Raw genomic sequence first — 19,939 nt, forward strand, 5'->3', positions numbered from 1 at the left:
TGTAGGGTAAGTATGAAATTGTAATGATTGTAATTCGGAATATCAAATTTTCATTCCTTCATGTTTTTAGGAGGAGTTTAATTTTGAAATTCTAAAAGGGTAAAAAAAAAAGAGAAATTGTAGATACAAAAAATTCGAAGACTAAAACACAATTGAAGCAAATATTGAAACACCCAAATCATACAAGAGGTATTGACATGAATTTTGAGTCTTCAAATTAATTTGTATAAATTTACAAAATTAAGTAATATAATTTGTATTTGTTTAGTTGAAAGTCGTACAAATTCAAATTAAAGTCCGATCTCAAATTTTTAACATCAAGAAATTTCGAGTCGTTCCATGAGAACGGGCAATGGCCATAAATCGATATTTCATCTTCCAACAGATCTAACCTGACCAATGAATAGTCCCAGTAAGAAAAAAATAATAATTAGCCAAATGGACAGATCAGAAAAAGGATTGCTGAAGCCTTTCTGGTTTACAAATTAGAGATAAGATTTTCAACCATTACTGAGCTGAGCTATAGGTACAACTAAACTCTTGCACAGCCAAAAAGGGCAGTGTCAAAAATCAGTAAAAAGGGAAGTGCAGCACATAAGGTATATTATAACATATCATCATGGCATTGGCAGTGGAGGTTGCGCATCAACTAGACTACCAGTATTTCAACCTAGCACCTGCTTTGTTTTAGTTGTACAGGTCATCATCGTCTCCACCAGCAGTGGCAGAAGAAAATGGGTCTGAAGCTTCTGTAGTAACATTCTCCGCACGATCTGAAAACCTAAACTCGGACCCAAAGCCACGAGACTGCTGCAAAGTTTGAGCAAAGAGCTGGTATTTCCGGATGTCCGCATCGCTAACACTTCTGCGGGCATACTTCATCGACTCCTCGAAATGTGCTGCTTTAATCTCGGGGACATCATCAACATCATCCTCTTCCATGGCTTCAGGGTTCTCCCTCTGCTTTCTCTCCCGCTCAATATCCTGTCACCCCAATGCCAAATTAAACAAAGAGCACATCCATGCATAGAAATTAATTCTTTTTTCCTGAAAAGGTTATAGAAGTGCACATGTGCATACATACGAACAAAATCATTAAGCCTAACTTGTCCAAAATATGCGTACACGAATAGTTAAGAAATTTATTTTTTTCAATAATACTTGTGTTTATAAAACTATAAAAATTTCAATGATATACCATGGCACACAACCTGTTTTGTTGCATACTTGCAGCTTAATATCTCTTTATCACAAAAATATAATTTTAATACAGTTTTGTATGGAGTATAAAAGCGAAACTGCTTGATATATAAAATAAGCATCCCTACAGTCTCTGCACAGCTGTGCTCATTACCCAGTGAATAGTGTTATACTCCACTACGCCTCACCTAGTAGCCTATTTGGTTCTAGAACCCCACCCCCAAAGAGAAGAAATATACATATATATATATATGATGTAGCTATGCTGCAAAGACTAGCTGTTTCAAGTTGAGGAAAATCTCTTACCTTCTCAATATTTTCTCTAATGGCATATTTGCAGGCACGCTGACAAATTTCAGTAACATCTGCACCACTAAAACCATTAGTGTAACGTGCAAGAGCTAATAAGTCAACATCTCTAGAGACCGGTGACTTTCGTAGACATGCTTTAAAAATCTGGTGACGGGAAGCCTCATCAGGTAGCGGGATATAGATCAACTGGTCTAGACGTCCAGGCCTGAGCAATGCAGGATCAATAATGTCTGGCCTGTTTGTTGCCCCAATAATAAAAACTGTTTTTTTAGCTGACATCCCATCCATTTCTGTCAGAAGCTGATTCAAGACTCTATCTGCAGCACCACCAGCATCGCCTGCTGAACTTCCACGCTGGATTGATAAAGGGGAGAGACGCATGATAAAATACTAATGTAATGCCATAATAAGTTGATACAGAGCATATTAAAAAGAAAGCATTGAGGATTCATTCAGTATATCCGATGTACCAGAAATACTATGATACATCAAGGTTATATTGATTACTAATAGTTGCGAGTCCACTGTGTATAGCTGGTAAATTTTACTTGGGCACAGTTATTGTAATGCACTGTAGCAACACAATTTCATGATATTGCATTGAGTTTATTCACATTACTGCAGCATGTCACTCTTCATGTAACAGTAACTGTGAACTTGGTGTCTTCTGGGTTCTTCTAAAGTGACTTCTTTGAAGAATAAAAGTTTAATCATGAGCTCTTCTTGAAAATCCTATGAATTACCTAGATACTCTTTTTCTATTCTTCTCCCCTTTTCAACCCTACTTTCCAAGTGGTTTATTTGCACAACCACCTCATCACAACCCTAACCTCAAGGTCTTAAGGGTCATAATGCATCAGGTTGTTACTGAAAATCCAGTTTGTAACACGAACAGGCACATATTTTATATCAAAATTATTAGCAATTGGTACCTGTGTCGCAATGGAATCAAGTTCATCAAAGAAAAGAACACATGGAGCTGATTGGCGTGCCTTGTCAAATATCTCCCGCACATTTGCCTCACTTTCTCCAAACCACATTGTAAGCAATTCAGGTCCTTTAACACTAATGAAATTGGCCTGGCATTCATTAGCTATCGCCTTGGCAAGCAGGGTTTTACCACAGCCAGGAGGCCCATAAAAGAGAACACCTTTAGAAGGTGACATTCCAAATTTTTCAAACTTTTCAGGGTGCTCCACTGGATATTGTACAGTCTGCCAGAAGTCATAAACTTTCCATGTATCATATCCATGTTGAGCAGTAATAAAAACCAAAATAGAAAAAAATCAAGCCATAAAGGCACGAAGGGAAAAAAGAGAGAAAAGTCCAACTAAATGAAGAGCAATCAGACAAACATAAGTTGTTTTGTGTATCTCGCATATGCATATCAACAGTTGCACAAGGTTAACAAGAGTTGATGATCAAACCATGCCTTTGAGCTTCGGTTCATCACCTGGCCTCTCTCGTATGAGGTCCAGGGTTCTATCCCCATGGGTTTTAGTTGGGAGTTGGTGGAGGATGGATGGAGAGGGAATAAGCTTATTATTTGGCTGCCCCTGTGGGGCATCATTGCATACAGCCACCAGTACAACCAGATTCCATGACAATCAGCAGATCAGGTGAACAAATAATCTTATCTATGACCTTACAGATAATAGGTTGTGAACAATCTGCAGAAATATATATATGCATACTCATTATAAAAAAATAAAAAAATTGAATGGGACATAACGCAAACCTCCTGAAGCTCTCTTTTAACATTGTCCAGCCCACCAATATCCTCCCAAGAAACATTAGGAACCTCCACAACCTGCCGACCAAAATGATGTTAGTACTGAAAAAAAAACTATAGGCTTGATGGTGGTTGTACTTCTCCTCACTATAGAAATAGTTGAGAGACAAGCTCATAATAGTTTTACAAGAACATTCAGCTAACTTTATGAAAATTTGCAAATACATATTGAAAAAAACCATTACTTAAATGCCTTTTCAGTAAAATAATTAAATGTATTATAAATTTATAACAATTAAAACCTTAAGAACTGAAAATTTTGTTAGAAAATAATCTCGTTAAGGGTGCGCAGATTCATGATTAAAATCAAAACAAAAATCAATTCAAAATACACTAGAGTCGGTAAAAGAATCACAAATTCCTGCTTCGTGTGTGGTTTGACATGAAATTGGGATTAGAATCAAATTATTATGTGGTATAATTTAACACAGGAATTAGAATCAGTTAGATTTTCTAAGTTTACCCATATGAATAGATTATTTTTTACTAATCTCCAAACATGCAATAAGCATGCTTTGGAAATTTGGTCCAAAAAGAATGTTTATTCCAATTAGAAATATCAATGATCCCACAACCAACCACCAAAATATTACAAAAAGTATAAATATTAAAAAAATCTAACTATGATTCCACAAAAATAAAATAAAATGAAATAATAATCTGTCAGAATAGAGGGCCATCAAAGCTTGAGGGCCAATGGAAGCATAAAAGAAAGATTTTGAAAAATACAGAGGAGCAGGAGTGCAGGAATCTGCATTTTCCTATTGACATCCCCAAGTTGATCCTCAGAGAAAAGCATAACCATCTTTTGTTTGTTGAGTACTCTGATGGCAAAGAAAGCAAGCCAAAGCAAGAGAAAAACCAAAGAAGCATCAGTAAGTTCAGAAAGTTGAAAATGAAACAATGAAGAAAAGATATTCCCAGGAAGTTGAAAGCCCAGAAAGTTGAAAAATACTTGAGTCACGAACAATAGTGGAACAATTAACAGTTATTCGAAGAGTAAGATCAATGAGAGAAGAAAGAAGAAGGGTTTTTGCCATTGATCAATGACTGCTGCAGGCATATGCAACGATTGCATGCAAGCTTCACATCATTGATGATGGTGTTTCTTGTTGATATGGGCTTCAACTGCATCTCATTGAAAAAGATTTGTGAGAGGCAAGGATCTAAGGAAATGAGAAAGATGATTTGATTGATGCTTTCAATAAGGGACATTTTGGAATAAATGAAATGATGAAAAGATGTAGAGATGAAATTAGCTTATGGTCATAGTGGCCTTTCAGTCCACAATGATCTTTACATTCAGGCCTTTCAGTCCAGAATCAAAATACCATTCAGAATGGGAATCTCATCCCCATACAAAACGAAAATTGAAATAAGATTCCTGCAATTCAAAGCATGGAGTAAGAAAATTCCATTTCGATTCTTATTCTCAGGATTGATTCCAGGTATCCAAATGTTGCCTCTAAATGAATGGAGCCCAAGCTGTTTAAACTTCAAAGGAAAAAATAAACATGGTATGCAGAGCACTAATTGGGTATCTAGATTCTAGACTTACTGTTTCACGCAGAGCAGAAGGATTTGAAGACCCCAATGCAGTTTGGAAGTGTTCATTAGTTACAGCCATGGAATTCAACACTTCAGCATCAATTGAATCATCCTCCAAGTCGATTACATCCATTTTCTCCCTTATACACTGAAGAGCAGCCTCTGTACAAAGAGCAGCAAGATCTGCACCAACATAACCATGGGTATCCTTTGCAACCCTTTCAAGATCAACCTGGAAACAATGTCAATTAAAATAAAGTTTTGAATCAATAGCACTGAATGAAAGTAATACATGAGAAGGCAGTAGATAGAATCTCACATCTTCTGCCAGTTTCATATTTTTGGTATGGATCCGAAGAACTTCTAACCTTCCAACTTCATCTGGTACACCAATGTCAATCTCCCGATCAAATCTTCCAAATCTCCTTAGAGCAGAGTCAATGCTGTTGGGCCTGTTTGTAGCTCCAATGACCATTACATGAGCTCGGGACTTAAGACCATCCATTAGAGTTAGAAGTTGGGATACTATACGCCTCTCCACTTCACCATGTGTCTTTTCCCTCTTTGGAGCAATAGAATCTAATTCGTCAATAAAAATGATAGACGGGGCATTCTTTTCAGCTTCCTCAAATGCCTTCCTCAAGTTGCTTTCACTCTCACCAGCCAACTTTGACATTATCTCAGGCCCATTTATCAAGAAAAAGAATGCTCCTGTCTCATTAGCTACAGCCTTTGCAATCAGGGTTTTCCCAGAACCAGGTGGTCCATAAAGCAATATACCTTTTGGGGGCTTCACCCCAATTGATTTGAAGAGCTGTGGATGTCTAAGGGGAAGTTCCACTAGCTCACGGATCTGAGCCATTTGCTTTCTCACACCACCAACATCATCATAGCCAACTTCATTTAGCCTCTCCTCATCCTCGCGCCTTATGGGTTCTCCCTCACAGAAGATATTTGTATCAGGTGCAACAACACAATATTCGCCAGGGTCTGTCTCAATTACTTTGAATTCAACACTTCGCATTCCTCCCCTGACAAGAAAAAGATCACCCTTCCTCACAGGTCGATAAGATTCCAAGAAATATGCTGTTGGAAGAATGAGAAAGTATAATAGATATCAGCAATGCAATTAAGAAAAAACTCACAAACATCCAAGATATACATAATAATATTGAAGACAAATAATTAAAAGATAGCATAAACTTACGCTTCAAATATGCATCAAATAGGTTGCCAGTCACACCCTCAATAGAATCATCAATTGGAAGAATGTGAACCCGCTTTCCATACCTCACATCAGGACACTGATGGACAGATACAACATCTCCGAGGCGTACCCTCAGATTGGCTCGCACAACTTTGTTCATTCTGATTTTAGGCTCCTCGCATTGTTCATCAGCAAGAACAATGCAAATTGTATCTCTTCGTTTTTTACCCTGTATCACGAGCAAGTTACCTTTTTAAAATTCTGTAAATCCAAATCATGCAGTCAATAGAAGGAGATATTACCTTAATAAGCACCGTATCCCCTCTGAAAAACTGAAGCTTTTCCATGGTAACTGGATGCATGGAAACCACAGAATTGTCATCATTTATTGCTTCGTCAACGACAAGACGGTTGGGAGACTTCTTGCGTTCCAAAATTGCAGTGGAATAATCCTTCTTATTACTTTTCCTAGTTGAAACACACACACACACACACACATTTATTAATCAGTAAAAGATTTAACCAGAAGGAGCCTCAAGATCAATCTGGTATGAAACATTTACAACTGCAAATTTAGACATATCCTCAGCATACACAGAAATAATACAATAACAACCAAGTCTCTCTATCAGTTTTTTTTCCAGTATTGGGTCTTTAATCTTATCAGATTTCCATTATTCCCATAATACAACTAATATTCTTTAAAGGTTACAACTCTATGCTTAAATGGAGATCCAGACCAGAAAATGTGATTCAATTAGAAGAAAAAAAAAGGATTGGTGCGGCTATTTCAGATGGATAACTCTGTCGAGTTGGATGTCACCACAATTGCATGAACTTAGGCATGCCTAGCCGCTAATGAGATGGCAAAAGGTAATATTACTTGGTGTGAGCAAGTTTGGACTTAAAGCAGTAAACCGCCTATCAAATTAAGATAGAGCAAGTTTGGGCTTAAGAGGTAAAACTGACTAGGATAATAGGGCTACTGACTGCTCTGCCCTGATCTTCTGTATAATAACAATAAAATATGACAACAAAGGTGACTGACCACTCTGTCTTGATTGTGTGTATGATACGAATTAATCATTCTCCATGCCCTTAAACACACATGCATGCATACTAGGCTTTTGACAAAAAGTTCCTTTTAATTAACATAATACTTGCAATTTAAAGCCTTAATTCTAAACGTCAGCAGTGTCTCCTCTTATTCCTTAGCACCACACCAATGTGCCATATACTCAAAACATGACCACAATGGCTTACTTGCAAATATTTTGAAAAGAAAACTTTTCCCAAATTACAAATCAATACCAAGAAAAAAAAACTTGATGTCCTACCCCTTTAACAAAGAATATTCGATCTACATCAACAAAAGCTAAACAAGTTGAGTTCAGTAAAGATTATTGATTTGTCTTCCACAGACCACCCACGCTATTGAGTTTTTGTGACCTTTTCTTTAGTTGTGTTATTCAACTGTAATGCTTAATTAGTGGTTTGACATCTTGTTTAAGGGAAAGGATGCTCTGTTGGGGTTAATAAGGAAGGTCTCAAATGATTTCTATACTTGTACTATTTTTAAGGTATGGTAAATCCGGCCTTTTATTCATTTCCTTACTGCTCCCTTACCAGAAATACTATGCTCAGCTGTCGAGGAAGAGAAAAGATTGGTCCTTTGGCCCAGTGGTTCACCTCCCCATTCTCGGACATTGGGTTCAAGTACCCTTGTGGGCATATTTAGTTGCCTGGAACATTTGTTGGTATGACTGTGTTGGGTTGATTGCCTTTGGGCATTTTCTGTTGTTCCGGGTGGTTGGTTAAGGTTTATGAACCTGCTCCTATGGGGCCTTGTACAGGCAATCTTTAAAAATAAATAAATAAATAAAATAATGAGATTTTAAAGATTAAAATTGAAATTAGGATTTCTCAAGTGTAGGACTCATATGATGCTACGTCCGGTTGCCAATGATAAATTAGGTCAATAATTAAATAAAATTAAAATTCCAGTTTCTTTCTCCTACAGCTTCTATCTAGTTTCAGCTCAAACTGTCATCCATCCAACTAGCTTGCCCAACTATGAAGGCTTTTTCATTCTGAAAATCAAAAATTGAACAATATTAAAAAAATTTCATCATCTTCCCAGCGAAAACATAGAATTTTCCCTCCAACCAACATGGACACAGCGTTAAGTCCCGCGCACCCTCAAACCGAGGTCAAAAAAAAAAATACTCCTAAACCAGCCCAGAATCATACACACATGCTCCAAAAATAAAAACAATTGTATACAAATGAAATCGAGAGAGAGAGAGAGAGAGAGAGAGAGAGAGAGAGAGGGAGAGAGGGATAGGCTTACGAATCAGTAGAAGAAGAGGGATGGCCTCGATCGGGAGCGGATGAACTAGAATCCGCCATTGAAGCAGCTTAGGGTTTCTGAATGAAGTCGAATTGTACAGAGTGATCTTCTGAATACTGAGCAGCCAAGAATATCATCGCCTGACGTTCGAAAAGAGTCAACGAATTCTGACTTCTGGTCTTTCCAGGGTGCTGTGGTCTCGCCAGGTGGCCTTCTTTGCGTGAGCGAGGACTTGACCACCAATTAAATCTCGCCATGTCATCACAGCTGGGTCGTTACTTTGCCGCCATCTTCCTTTTATTATTATTTTTATTTTTTATTTTGGCTTGCCTGCCAAAGCACCTCATTGGATTTTTATTTTATTTTTTCGGTCAGTTTATTTTGTCTAAGTTTCATAAGGGCAACTAATTTGATAAGCAACAAAAGTAGTAATTTGGGTTTACCATTTATGGTTTAGAGCTCTATTTAATTTTGGATTTGTTGATTAGGAATTTGGGGTGTTTTATTTCATTTTATTTTTATTTTCTTATTTTTCATGAATCAAGATGTAAAAAATATTTTGATTTTGTTAGCAACGACTATCTAATTTTTAGGATGATGATAACTTGTTTGACAGATATGTGAATGATAAGGTTGAGAATGAGCTCTCTTCTATAAGTTATAGACCATAAGTTGTACACAAGTGATGTTGATGGTGTTGAGTATAACTAACTGGCAGTGTGATTCCAAGATAATATATACAATAACAAAACTAAGCTTTAAATCCCATTAGATGGAGTCGATTATATGAATCATTTTCCATCAATGTATGCGATCATGAACCATTTCTTTTGACAGATTCAGGAATATTAAATTATTACTTACTATCTCCTCTCAAGTTATTTTAAGTCTACCCCTATCCATTATATTACGCCCCACAGTAACTAACTCAATCTTCCTCACTAGTGCACTATGTGGCCTGCGTTACAAGTGTCCATACCATCTGAGACGTCCCTCCCTTATCTTATTTTCTATAGGAGTTACACCTAACTTAACGCGAATATATTCATTCCTTAATTTATCTTTCAATTTTATATCACTCATCCATCTAAGCATTCTTATCTCGACAACTTTTACTTTTTGGATATTATATTTCTTCGTCGCCCTATATTTCGATCCATATAATATAACTAGTCTTATACCAAGATAATATATCTAACACAAAATTTGAAATAAGAATGTTGTGTTAAATCATTTAATGAGTTCAACAAGATTGCAAGACAACAAGTTGTCACATATGCGGTTAAGTGAAAAACCAATTAATGACAAAAGAAAAGTGGGGTTTATTGCAGAAAGGATGCTCACAGACAATTTAAGCATCTCACATGCAAAATTAGCATATTATACATGTCAAATAGTATAAATCTACACACTTGTAGGAATGATTTTGACAAAAATCACATTAATTACATATGGTTATCTAAAAAAAATCAATACTAATGTAGAATAGACTCTAATTGGTTCTTAGCGGATTACAAGTAACTATTAGATTTGACTACAACTATAATGAAAATGGTTTTAGGCACAAAACTTTTCTTCCTGAATATTTCAAACTTCCCCAAAACTACTTTAAGGGCAGCTATTGGAGAAACATAGAAAGGAAGTAGGGAAAGGATGGGAAAAAAAACAAAACAAACAAATGGGAGAGGTAATATTGAAAAGCCATTAGAAATTGTAAAAACAAATTAAAATCATGGATGTCTAGGGAAAAAATATAAGTCGTCCCTAATTATACTAGATTAATCAAAGACTAAAAACTTGGTCCCTAAACACATGGGAAATTCATGGGATGCTATTTTCCATCCATAAAACAAATCGAATATAGCTAAGCTCATGAAACCAAAAAAAAAAAAAAATTGTCCTCTATATTTTACTCAAAATTTTGGTGGCAAAATTTTTTATGCCAAATTTTTTGTGATAAAAGTTTTAAATATTTAGGGGGGAAATTTAAATTGTTCCTAAAGCACAACTTTAAGGATGGTTTATAAATTTCATCTCCAATAACTAACCTCCCCTTTATAGCTAGGAACTTGAATTTGTTGTGGTATAATATTTATAAAACAAAAGCATGGAAACACATAAGTAAGGTTTCCCAAAAGTTAAATGGGGATGTAGATAAAATTATGAAGTTAACATTGGTAGCACATTGATTCTAAGTTGGTCCACTTAGTACTTTAAAGTTTCTACATTTGCACTGATGCATCGTAAAAATGTGTCTTAGCTAGTTCCTCGTGTGAATTAGCTTAAATTAATGTTGTTTTCCTAAAAAGGTAAATACAAGGGACAATTTCTATTAGTTGCGTGGAATAGATGCAAAATATGTGGTTGCATCTTTCCAATTGCTTTCAGTGTTGTTGAGGTGGGGTGCAAAAACTCTTAGGTTTAGTTTTCATCTCTATTGTCGGGGGGATTTCGGCATTGAAAATAGACATTCATGGACTTTCATGGGTGATAGGTAGAAGGTATTGTGGATTTTGTTTATATGACTGGTCTGATTTTTTGTATTACTGTTAAACTTGGTTCTTAGTTTTAACTGTTCAATCCTTAGTTTTTATTTTTTTTACAATATTTGGTGCTTAATTTGGAAGAGCTTTTGCTTACCTAATTTGGAAGCACTTTTGTTGGTAAGCATGGATATCGAATGCAACTCAATTGGGTAGTGTCCCTCCTTTACATATGCAATATATCTTTTGCATACAATCATAAGAATTTTTGCTATTGAGAAACTAGTATCATACTCTTTGACTTTCGGCAAACAAGAGAATAATTGCTCAAAAAATAGTTCAAATGATTCAAACAAAATTGACTATTCATTTAGGTGTCAAATGAGGGAAAAAAAATAAACATTGTCAAACATGACTAGTACAAGGACCTCAAAAAGAAAGTCTTTTTTTCATATTATAAAAATTTAAGGTATATGAAGTTTCATTTTGAATTTTTCAACAAAACCAATAAAGACTCAAGCAAGTATCTACACACTTTAGTAATGATCACTTAGGTAATACACTAAAATATTATTATGAAATGCTACAAGAGCTAATGTGTTGTGGAGTTCGAGAAATGGGTTAAAGAGATTAAGGTGTTGTAAATCATTTGTAGTATTGACTCCACTTATCTGCATTCTTAAAGTATGTTATGTTGCTTAATAATTTGCATGAATGTTTTTAGTAAGTACATTCTAGATGTGAGAGAGAAATTTATACAGTTCATCCTAGAAATGAAAATGAATAGATTGACGTGTAAATTACATAAGGATTTAAGAAGAGATATATTACTTGAGTATATGTCCTAAGATCCCAAAAAAAAAGCATAAAAACAAGTGGTAGACTATATATCGTATACTTTTGTAGTTTGGTGGATCAACATTTCAAGTTGTAAGTTCATTTGGGAAATTTATGGTAGACATGCGCATGTAAAGACCTTGATAGGCATACCATGTGTTCATACCATCACTTGTATCTATCACAACAATGAGGAGGATAGGGCTTGTATGTGTGAGTTATACAAAGTTGAAACATACTCAAGAAAACATTGTAATGTTATAAATATTACTATTGGTGACAAGGCTCCTACTTCCAATACCCATTCCCTATAATGACACCAAAAAATAGTCTCATTTAAAACTCAACACAGTGGAATGGTAGACAACAGTAACAATAGTGTAAGGAACTTAAGTAGTACATTTATCGCTCCAATTTCTTATTATCTAGAACATTGATGATTCATGACATGCAACTCTAAAGTAGGTCATATATAATGAGGTATCCACATGCATTGTGTCACTACAAACAAACAAAAATTATCAGCATTTTTGTATGAAAAAAAAACCTTTACATGTAATGAAAAAGGATGACATTGACAATAAAGATTTATAATTCAATCAATTTGCATTATTGATCACTAAACATGAAAAAATATGTTCTGAAATTTAAAGTTGATGACGCAATTTGTAGAAGTAGTCAATTTCATCATCTCGATGCTTTAAAATAACTTTAGAATGTGGTTCAATCATGATTTGCATAGGAAAGTACTAGATACACCAAGTGTATACACTAAAATTAACATGATTTCGTAATAATAGATCCAATATATACACTTGATATATCTAATAATTTATAGATTTGCGCTATTTATCACTAACCATAAAAAGGTTTGTTGCAACGTTCTCGACGCGAACTGGACAAGGTGATAAAAGGTGGTTTTAAAAATATTTTTGTGGAAAGCATAGTGTAATGGAGTCGCCACTAACCTTTTAGTGTGGTTAGAACACTTGATTATTACCCAATTAAGGGTAAAATTGGTCTGCATTACCAGAGTAGGGCTCAGGAGTTCGATTACGCGAGGGGTAGGTATTAGCACCCCCTACGCGCTCATTCTTACAAACGGTACCTAATTAATCAAAAATTATCCCACAAATTAAATTTAATAAGCTTTCGAAATTACTCCCTTTCAAAAAGTGTAAAGAAATGCACAAAATAAATACTCTATAAGTATTCCCTCATAACCGAGGCATACCATACTCCGAAGAGCTCATCCCTCCCTTTTAAATCATCAGAATAGAAAATCGAGAAAATACTTTACAAAATAAGCTCTCAGGGTTGTTGAAATTTGTAGGATTTTTATAAGTATGAAAATAATATTCCATAAGGTTTTCGGACTCATTCGAGGATGAAAAGAGTGCCAAAAAATGATTTTCAAGTCTCAAAATATTTTCCTGATTTTTCTCTATTTTTCTGAGTTTTTTTATAATTTCTTCAAGTTTTCTTGAATTTTAAAATAACAAAAAGACAATTAAAGCAAAATAATGTAAATCAAGTCTCAAAAATATTTTTAAAATTTTCTCCTAAGTTTTCTGAATTTTTTATGATTTTAAGAATTTTCGTGAATTTTTATTCTTTTTCCAAGTACAAAAAGCAATTTCCTAACCTAGAAATATTTTTTAGGATTTTTGTAGCTTTGTTTTCTAATTCTTATGATTTTTTCAAGTCCCAAAAATAATTTTCTAACCTTTAAATATTTTTTAAAATTTTTCTATAATTTTTCTAAATTTTTTATGTATTTTTTCTGATTTTTTGCGAATCTTTGAATTATTAAAAAAATAAAATAAACAAAATAAGAAGGACCGATGGAAACCAGTTCAGGGAGAAAAACTAGTCAAACTTTGACCGGTCTGGGGGGAACTAGTTTAGGGTTTGGTCAAGACCAATGCCACACGTCAATTGCTAAACGGATCACGCTTCGGTAACCTGGATTGTTGACATGATTTTATCATGATTTCCACTGAAGACCACGAATCGAACAACGCTCGGAGTTGCACGTGGCTCGGGTGCATGTAGAGATAGGGACACAACGTGTCGCTGATTAGATGGTGATGATGCTGCCACACGTCAGCGATCAGGCGAGGGTGCACAGGTGGGTGCAAATGGAAGTCGTGGTCCGATCTCAAGCGTCCACTGAGATGATGATCAGACGGCTACGGGGGGGAACACACATCTTTCGGCGTGCGTGGGGGGAAAACGCTCTACGTGTCAACCAGCAAACGAAGAAGCAAAGATTGAAAGGATGTCTATCGCAGTAAGCATTGATGGTGGCTTCTAATTCGAGGAGATCGCATCCATTGGTGGGAGCAGAGATCCAATGGAGCTGGTGAGACACGTCAAAATTGCTGATTTGGCCAAATCTCAACCGTGCAGATAGGCCATGATCGTGTGGTGGGCAACGAGCGACATGTGGATCACTGACATGTCCCGATCTTGGACATCTACATGAAACACAAATTGAACGGCACTGAGAGGGATGCGTGACTTTTTGATCAAACGGACAAGACTGGGCCACGTGTTTGAATCCTACGGTTCCTAAACGGTCATACAAAAGTAAAAGAATTTCCATTTTTCTCTCATTTGGTTCCTTTCTCTCTCCCGAATCACTCTCTCTGTCTTTCGTCTTCCTCTCTCGTCCCTTCTCTACAAAAGTAGCGAACATAAACCCTAGGGTTTTCTGTTCCTCTTTCCTTACCAATTCTCTTTTCTTCTTTCTGCTTTGTTTTGTTATCTCCCACCTCACTTCTTCTTCCATTCAAATCCTTGTTGTCCATGAAACAGAAACCTTAGATCCCCATGTCCTTCCTTTCGAAGCCTCCTTTCTGAAACCCTCAAAACCCTAAGTTGCCTTCAAGTCCCACTATTACCTCAAAGCTCCTGAAATCTCCTTGCCCTCTCAAACCTTACGTCTATCAAAACCTCATCAACTCACTGAATCCCTAGATTTTGAACCCTCTCAGTTCTCCCTGTTCGTAATAGGACAAGACCAAAAGCCTTAATTAGCTCGGACTCTGATCTTGGAAGATCTGAAGTTCGAGCTGAGGGAGCTGTCTAAGCATCCAAAAAGGCTCAGAGGGGGGAATCACCGGGTGCAAAACCCAAATGCAGGTTCAATCCAAGGGTTGTTCGTGTTGTTGTGGACGAAGAAGAAAGCTAAGTCTCCTTTTCAAATCCCATTTTTTACTTTTGAACGCTCAGTGTGTGATTTCTTAGGATTTGGATGTGATGGTTGTTGCCCCCAATTTTGTGATGATTTCAATTATTGATGTTCTAGTTGTGTGGTTTGGGAATTAGGGCTAAGACAGAAGTTGAAGACGAGTGGACTCGTCTTCAAACCTAGTGAGTGAGCACTAGGGTTGACTCACACAAGTCAACCCAATGAGTTATGGGGCCTCGAGCAAGCTTGAGTGGGTTTATTTTGGTACGGGCTTGATGGTTTTTTTTTTTTTAAACGGGCCAAGGGTTAAAAAATCTTTTATGGGCTTTGATGGTTTTTGAAAATGAGCCAGGGGTGTTTTTTAAAAAACAATTGGGCTTGGGTCTTGATTTTGAAAATGGGCCCAAGGGTGAATTTTCAAATGGGCCTGGCCCAAGTTAATTTTTAAAAAAAGTGGTCTAGTTTTTTTTAAAAAAAATCGGTTAGGTTATGGGTTCAGTTGGAATGTAGGGATCCGAATGTGGAAAAGAAAATAAAATAAAATAAGAAAAGAGAAATAGGGGAAAAGAAAAATAGGAAATTGGTTTGGCAGGATCCCAAACCGCCGACAGTTTCACTGAGCTCAGGAAAAATCGTCAACGGCTACAAACAACCGAGAGCATTGAACTGTCAAACCGTCGATGGTTTCAGGAACCCCAAGAAAATCATCGACGATTTTCCTCTAGGCTGGCTTACTTAAGTGCTAAGCAAGCCTTTTGTTTCATAATTCTAATATTTCCTTCTCTCTCTAAAGTGACTTTAGAGACTCTCTCTACTCTCACTCTCTCGTGACTCTCTCTCTCCCATAGGCTCACTCGGAGCCCGTCCTCACATTCTGATCGTCTCTCCCTCCTCTCTCTGCTTTCTAGCTCACTTTCGGCGACCGATTCGAAAGCTAGGGTTTCCCGCTTACCGAACGTAATCGGCTTATTTTCAGGAACAGGTAAGGGGATTAAGTTATGTCAGGTTTTTTATCAAAATTGAATCGATTAAACTGTTCGTAGGTATATATTTTCATGGTATCAATGGAGATTTCGAAATCCAACCGTTCAAAAATGGACTTTATAAATATGGGTATATCATATGGTATTTTGAATGGGATGAACAGTGGAAAGCTTGGTTTTCATCATACGAACTAAATATGCTATGGGGTATTTTATTGTTTGTTTATTTGATTATATTTTAATACTAAAATTGTGTGACATGAGAATAATCTATATGGTTTATTGTATAAATAAACCTGGGTATGGTTGTGAGAATATATTGTGAAATTGTGATCTATACTGGTTTATGGAAAAATTTGGGGTTTTGATATGACGGCTTAATGTAGGGTTTTGAGTTGACGGTTGTATGCTAGGGTGTTGATATGACGGCTATAGGCCAGGTTTTGATATGATGGCAGGTTTTATATGAATGACAAGAATGAGTATGTATTACAGTTTTTATTACTTAAATTGCATGAGATGATTTAAGAACCCTGAGGACTGGTTGTATTGAGAGTACGGTATCGTTGCTAGTGAATTATTTAGTCAGGTGCAACCACACTGTAGTGTAAGTGGTTTCAGCTGGTTGGCTTGCGAAGTGTTGTTGTACCTTCCCAGGGGTCCGGACCAGGAAGTGGTAAGGCTATCGAACTTGCAGCTGAACTTGCAAATGCCTGCAGACGTACTTGCAGATGGTTACTTTAACTTTGTTTGGGTTGATCACTCAAGCTAAGTCTAGCCTTTGGGCCGCACAACCCGTCATAGGGGTTAATCATGTTGTTTGTCCCAGGGGGTGTCTTCTACGCATTTATGTGAATTTATGTAAATTGTGTTATCTATTAATCGAGATGGTTTATACTGTGGGAATGAATGTGTATTTCCAACTATAGAGGTGTGAGTACAATTCTAAAAAATGCTATTTTTGATTAAATGGAGAAATGAATATTTTTTGATACTACTAAAACTCATGTTGGCCACACCCTGAGATTAACTTAATATGTCTTACTAAGAGATGTCTCACCCCAATGATCATTTTACTTTTCAAGAAATACCAGGGATCGTGCTTAGGGTTTGAGTTTAGTTGTCTAGTTTATGTGCATGGTTTGTATGGATGAAGTTGGTTTCTGTCTTTTATTTTTGGGTTGTAATATTAAATGCTTGGAGACCCTTCTGGATAATAGTAGTCTATAACTCTAATAATGTATTTGAGGATGTTTAAATTACTTTCACTGCTTTTATATGATAATTATGGTATCAGGAATACAGATATTACTAAAGTAGCACCTCGACTCCTAGTGGCAGGTTGGGGCGTTACATGGAAAGTTGGGCCGGGGTATTTTAACGGGCCTTGGGTTTTCAAAAACGGGTTGAGTTTAATTTTTAAAAGTTGGTTGGGCTTGTAATAACCCAGGAAAAAAAGTTATTAAATAAAAAAAAATATTATTAATTAATTAAAATTATTAATAAATAAATTAGGTAAATATTATTAAATTAATGTATTAAATAAACAAATAAAGGGAATAGTAAAAAAAAGAACTAAATTAAATTAACATTATTTATTAGTAATTAATTAGTTAAATAATATTAACTTGAATTAATTAAGTTAAGTAAAATGGTGGTTATATATATAAATAAATATAAGTATATGATATAAGTTAAGTTAAAGTAAGTAAAAAAAAAAGGATAAATAAGTTTAAGAACAGATTGAATTGCAGAGAGAGAGAGCTCCTGCGCTCTCTCTCAGTTCGTCACTCTCTTCTATCCTCCTCCTCTCTCTTCTCGATTTCATTGACCTAACGAGCGCCGATCAGAAAACGGAAGGTATTGTTGGGTTCCTAATTCTGCCACCGACATTTCTACTGGAATGGATTTATCGTGGGAGCGGCGTAGGCACCACTCCTTGGGAAAGGTATATTTCCTCTAAATCCTTAATTTCTTCTTAGATCTTCAGTCAAATCGATGATCAAGCACCACCATGAGGTCTTAGTCGCGATCATCGTCATTTTGGCTGGAGTAAATTTCCAATTTTGGTTTTCTAGGTCCCACTCCAAAGCGAGAGTGAGATTTGGGGAATTAGGTGAATTGGTTATATTTGAGGGTATAACCATTTATCTAGAATTTAAGGGGCTAGGAAATATTAAAATAGTATTTTATTTATGGTTGATTTAATGGAATTATGATTTTTTATCCAGGACTCGGGTAAGCGCCGCAGGTATTTTTTGGGGTCCCTGTTGGCGTAGTTCAAGAAATCAAATAAGGGGAAAAATATATATATTAAACTAAAATTTTTATGAAATTAATGAAAAATGAATTGTGTTATATATACGTGTATATGTTTCAGTATGGGTTTAAAATGCTAACCATTTAAATTATATTTTTCCGAGTTTAGGGATGTTTATTAGATACGTATATGCGAAAATGACCTAATGAAAGTGGAAAATATTTTTAAGATAATTATGTAAGAAATGAAAGGTATTTTTAGTATATAAACATTAAATGTTGGTTGGCTTATTTTACAAGCAGTGTATGAATTTTATTGTTAAATTATGTGGCATGAGTAAATGTAAGTTCTGTGCAAATATATGTTAAATGTATGAAATGCAGGTTAAGTAATGCATCAAGAATGAAATATGATGTGAACTATGCTGCTTGTGTGTGTTAATGCAACCATGTAAACAGTTGAAAGATATTGGATAAAACAACTAAAAGATGCTGGGTAAAACAGTTGAAAAATGTTGGGTAAAACAGCTAAAAGATACTGGGTAAAACAATTGAAATATGTTGGGTATGTAATGAAATGAAATGAAAATGGAAATGAATTAAGCGAAAATGAAGTGTGAAATGTGAACAATGTAAAATGGGAAAGAGTCACTTAAAGTGAAATGAAGTGAAATGTTAAAGTTATGAACATGAACATAGGTGAACAGTTGAATAATGACAGAAAGAATAATGTATTACGATATTAGAAGTATCTATGCTCGTAGAACATGTTACAATTGGGGCGGGGCATACTCTTCTCTTGAGGGCTTGCTGAGAAAGGTGAGTGTGCTAGTAAATTCAGGTATGGCAGTAGCTGCATAACGTACTAGGGCAGAGGGAACCTACTTGTATGGGCTGGTAGATTTTCTTATCCTTGGGGCCTTCGCTAGTAAACCATTTTTCTTCCTAGGTTCAACAAATCCAGCAATAGTATTACACAACCTAGGGGCAATCTAAATATGTATGAAATTGCAAAGGTGATATATCTATTAATTTTCAGCACATGCAAAGCAATTTCAGTATCTCTCAACCAAAAACAATAACATGTCAACTAGATATGCAGTATATTCAATAAGGAAATTAAACCAAGCCCAAAGCAGAATACAAAGCAAGTAAAGGTGACATCAAATATGTTATCGAGGTTCGGCCAATACTGCCTACGTCCCCGCCTTGGCTCACAAGCACAAAGATTCCACTACGGCTCACTTAATGAGTGGAGTGGCACCATTTACAATTAGGTCAAATTAAAGCAGGGCTAACCTCAACCTTTACATACTCACCTTGCGGAGCGGAGAAGACCCTAACAACTGATCCTTACGGGTTAGATCAAACCCCCTCAGGCCACGCTTGGAATACAATCAATGAATATGAAATTTTGCATATAATTCAAGCGCTTCTACATAAGCATATATGTACTACAAGACGGTCCAGATAAATGCAATCACAAATGATATGGATTTAATGCTCAGGTGATATCCAATATGTAAACTCTCCAAAATATGTGAGTGTATGTATATGTGAGAGTTCAACCTTTGATTCAAGATATGATATTTAACAAACAATTAATCAAAGGAAGTTAAACACAATCCAAATCAAATATCCCAAAGATTTGTAAATGAAAAGCACAATAGATATTTTGGATTGAGTCATGCAAAACCAATATTAAAGATTATATGCAAGCTTTCAAGTCTTGCAATATGAGTGCCAAGACTAGTTAGCAAAAATTGAGATCT

General features: G+C 35.8%; 1 protein-coding gene across 1 annotated transcript; it reads right to left on the minus strand.

Annotated features, from left to right (window-relative positions):
* Positions 1-445: 445 nt before the first annotated feature.
* Positions 446-8,689, minus strand: LOC131146957 (cell division cycle protein 48 homolog). The gene is made up of 9 exons (XM_058096830.1): positions 8,410-8,689; positions 6,362-6,527; positions 6,060-6,288; positions 5,172-5,938; positions 4,863-5,084; positions 3,251-3,322; positions 2,445-2,726; positions 1,507-1,866; positions 446-984 (listed from the first exon to the last, which is right to left on the minus strand). The coding sequence occupies exons 1-9, from the start codon at positions 8,466-8,468 to the stop codon at positions 688-690; spliced, it is 2,454 nt and encodes an 817-aa protein (XP_057952813.1). The 5' UTR covers positions 8,469-8,689; the 3' UTR covers positions 446-687.
* Between the last annotated feature and the right edge of the window lie 11,250 nt (positions 8,690-19,939).

This window comes from Malania oleifera, chromosome 13 (genome assembly GCF_029873635.1).
Source record: "Malania oleifera isolate guangnan ecotype guangnan chromosome 13, ASM2987363v1, whole genome shotgun sequence".
Classification (NCBI taxonomy): Eukaryota; Viridiplantae; Streptophyta; class Magnoliopsida; order Santalales; family Ximeniaceae; genus Malania; species Malania oleifera.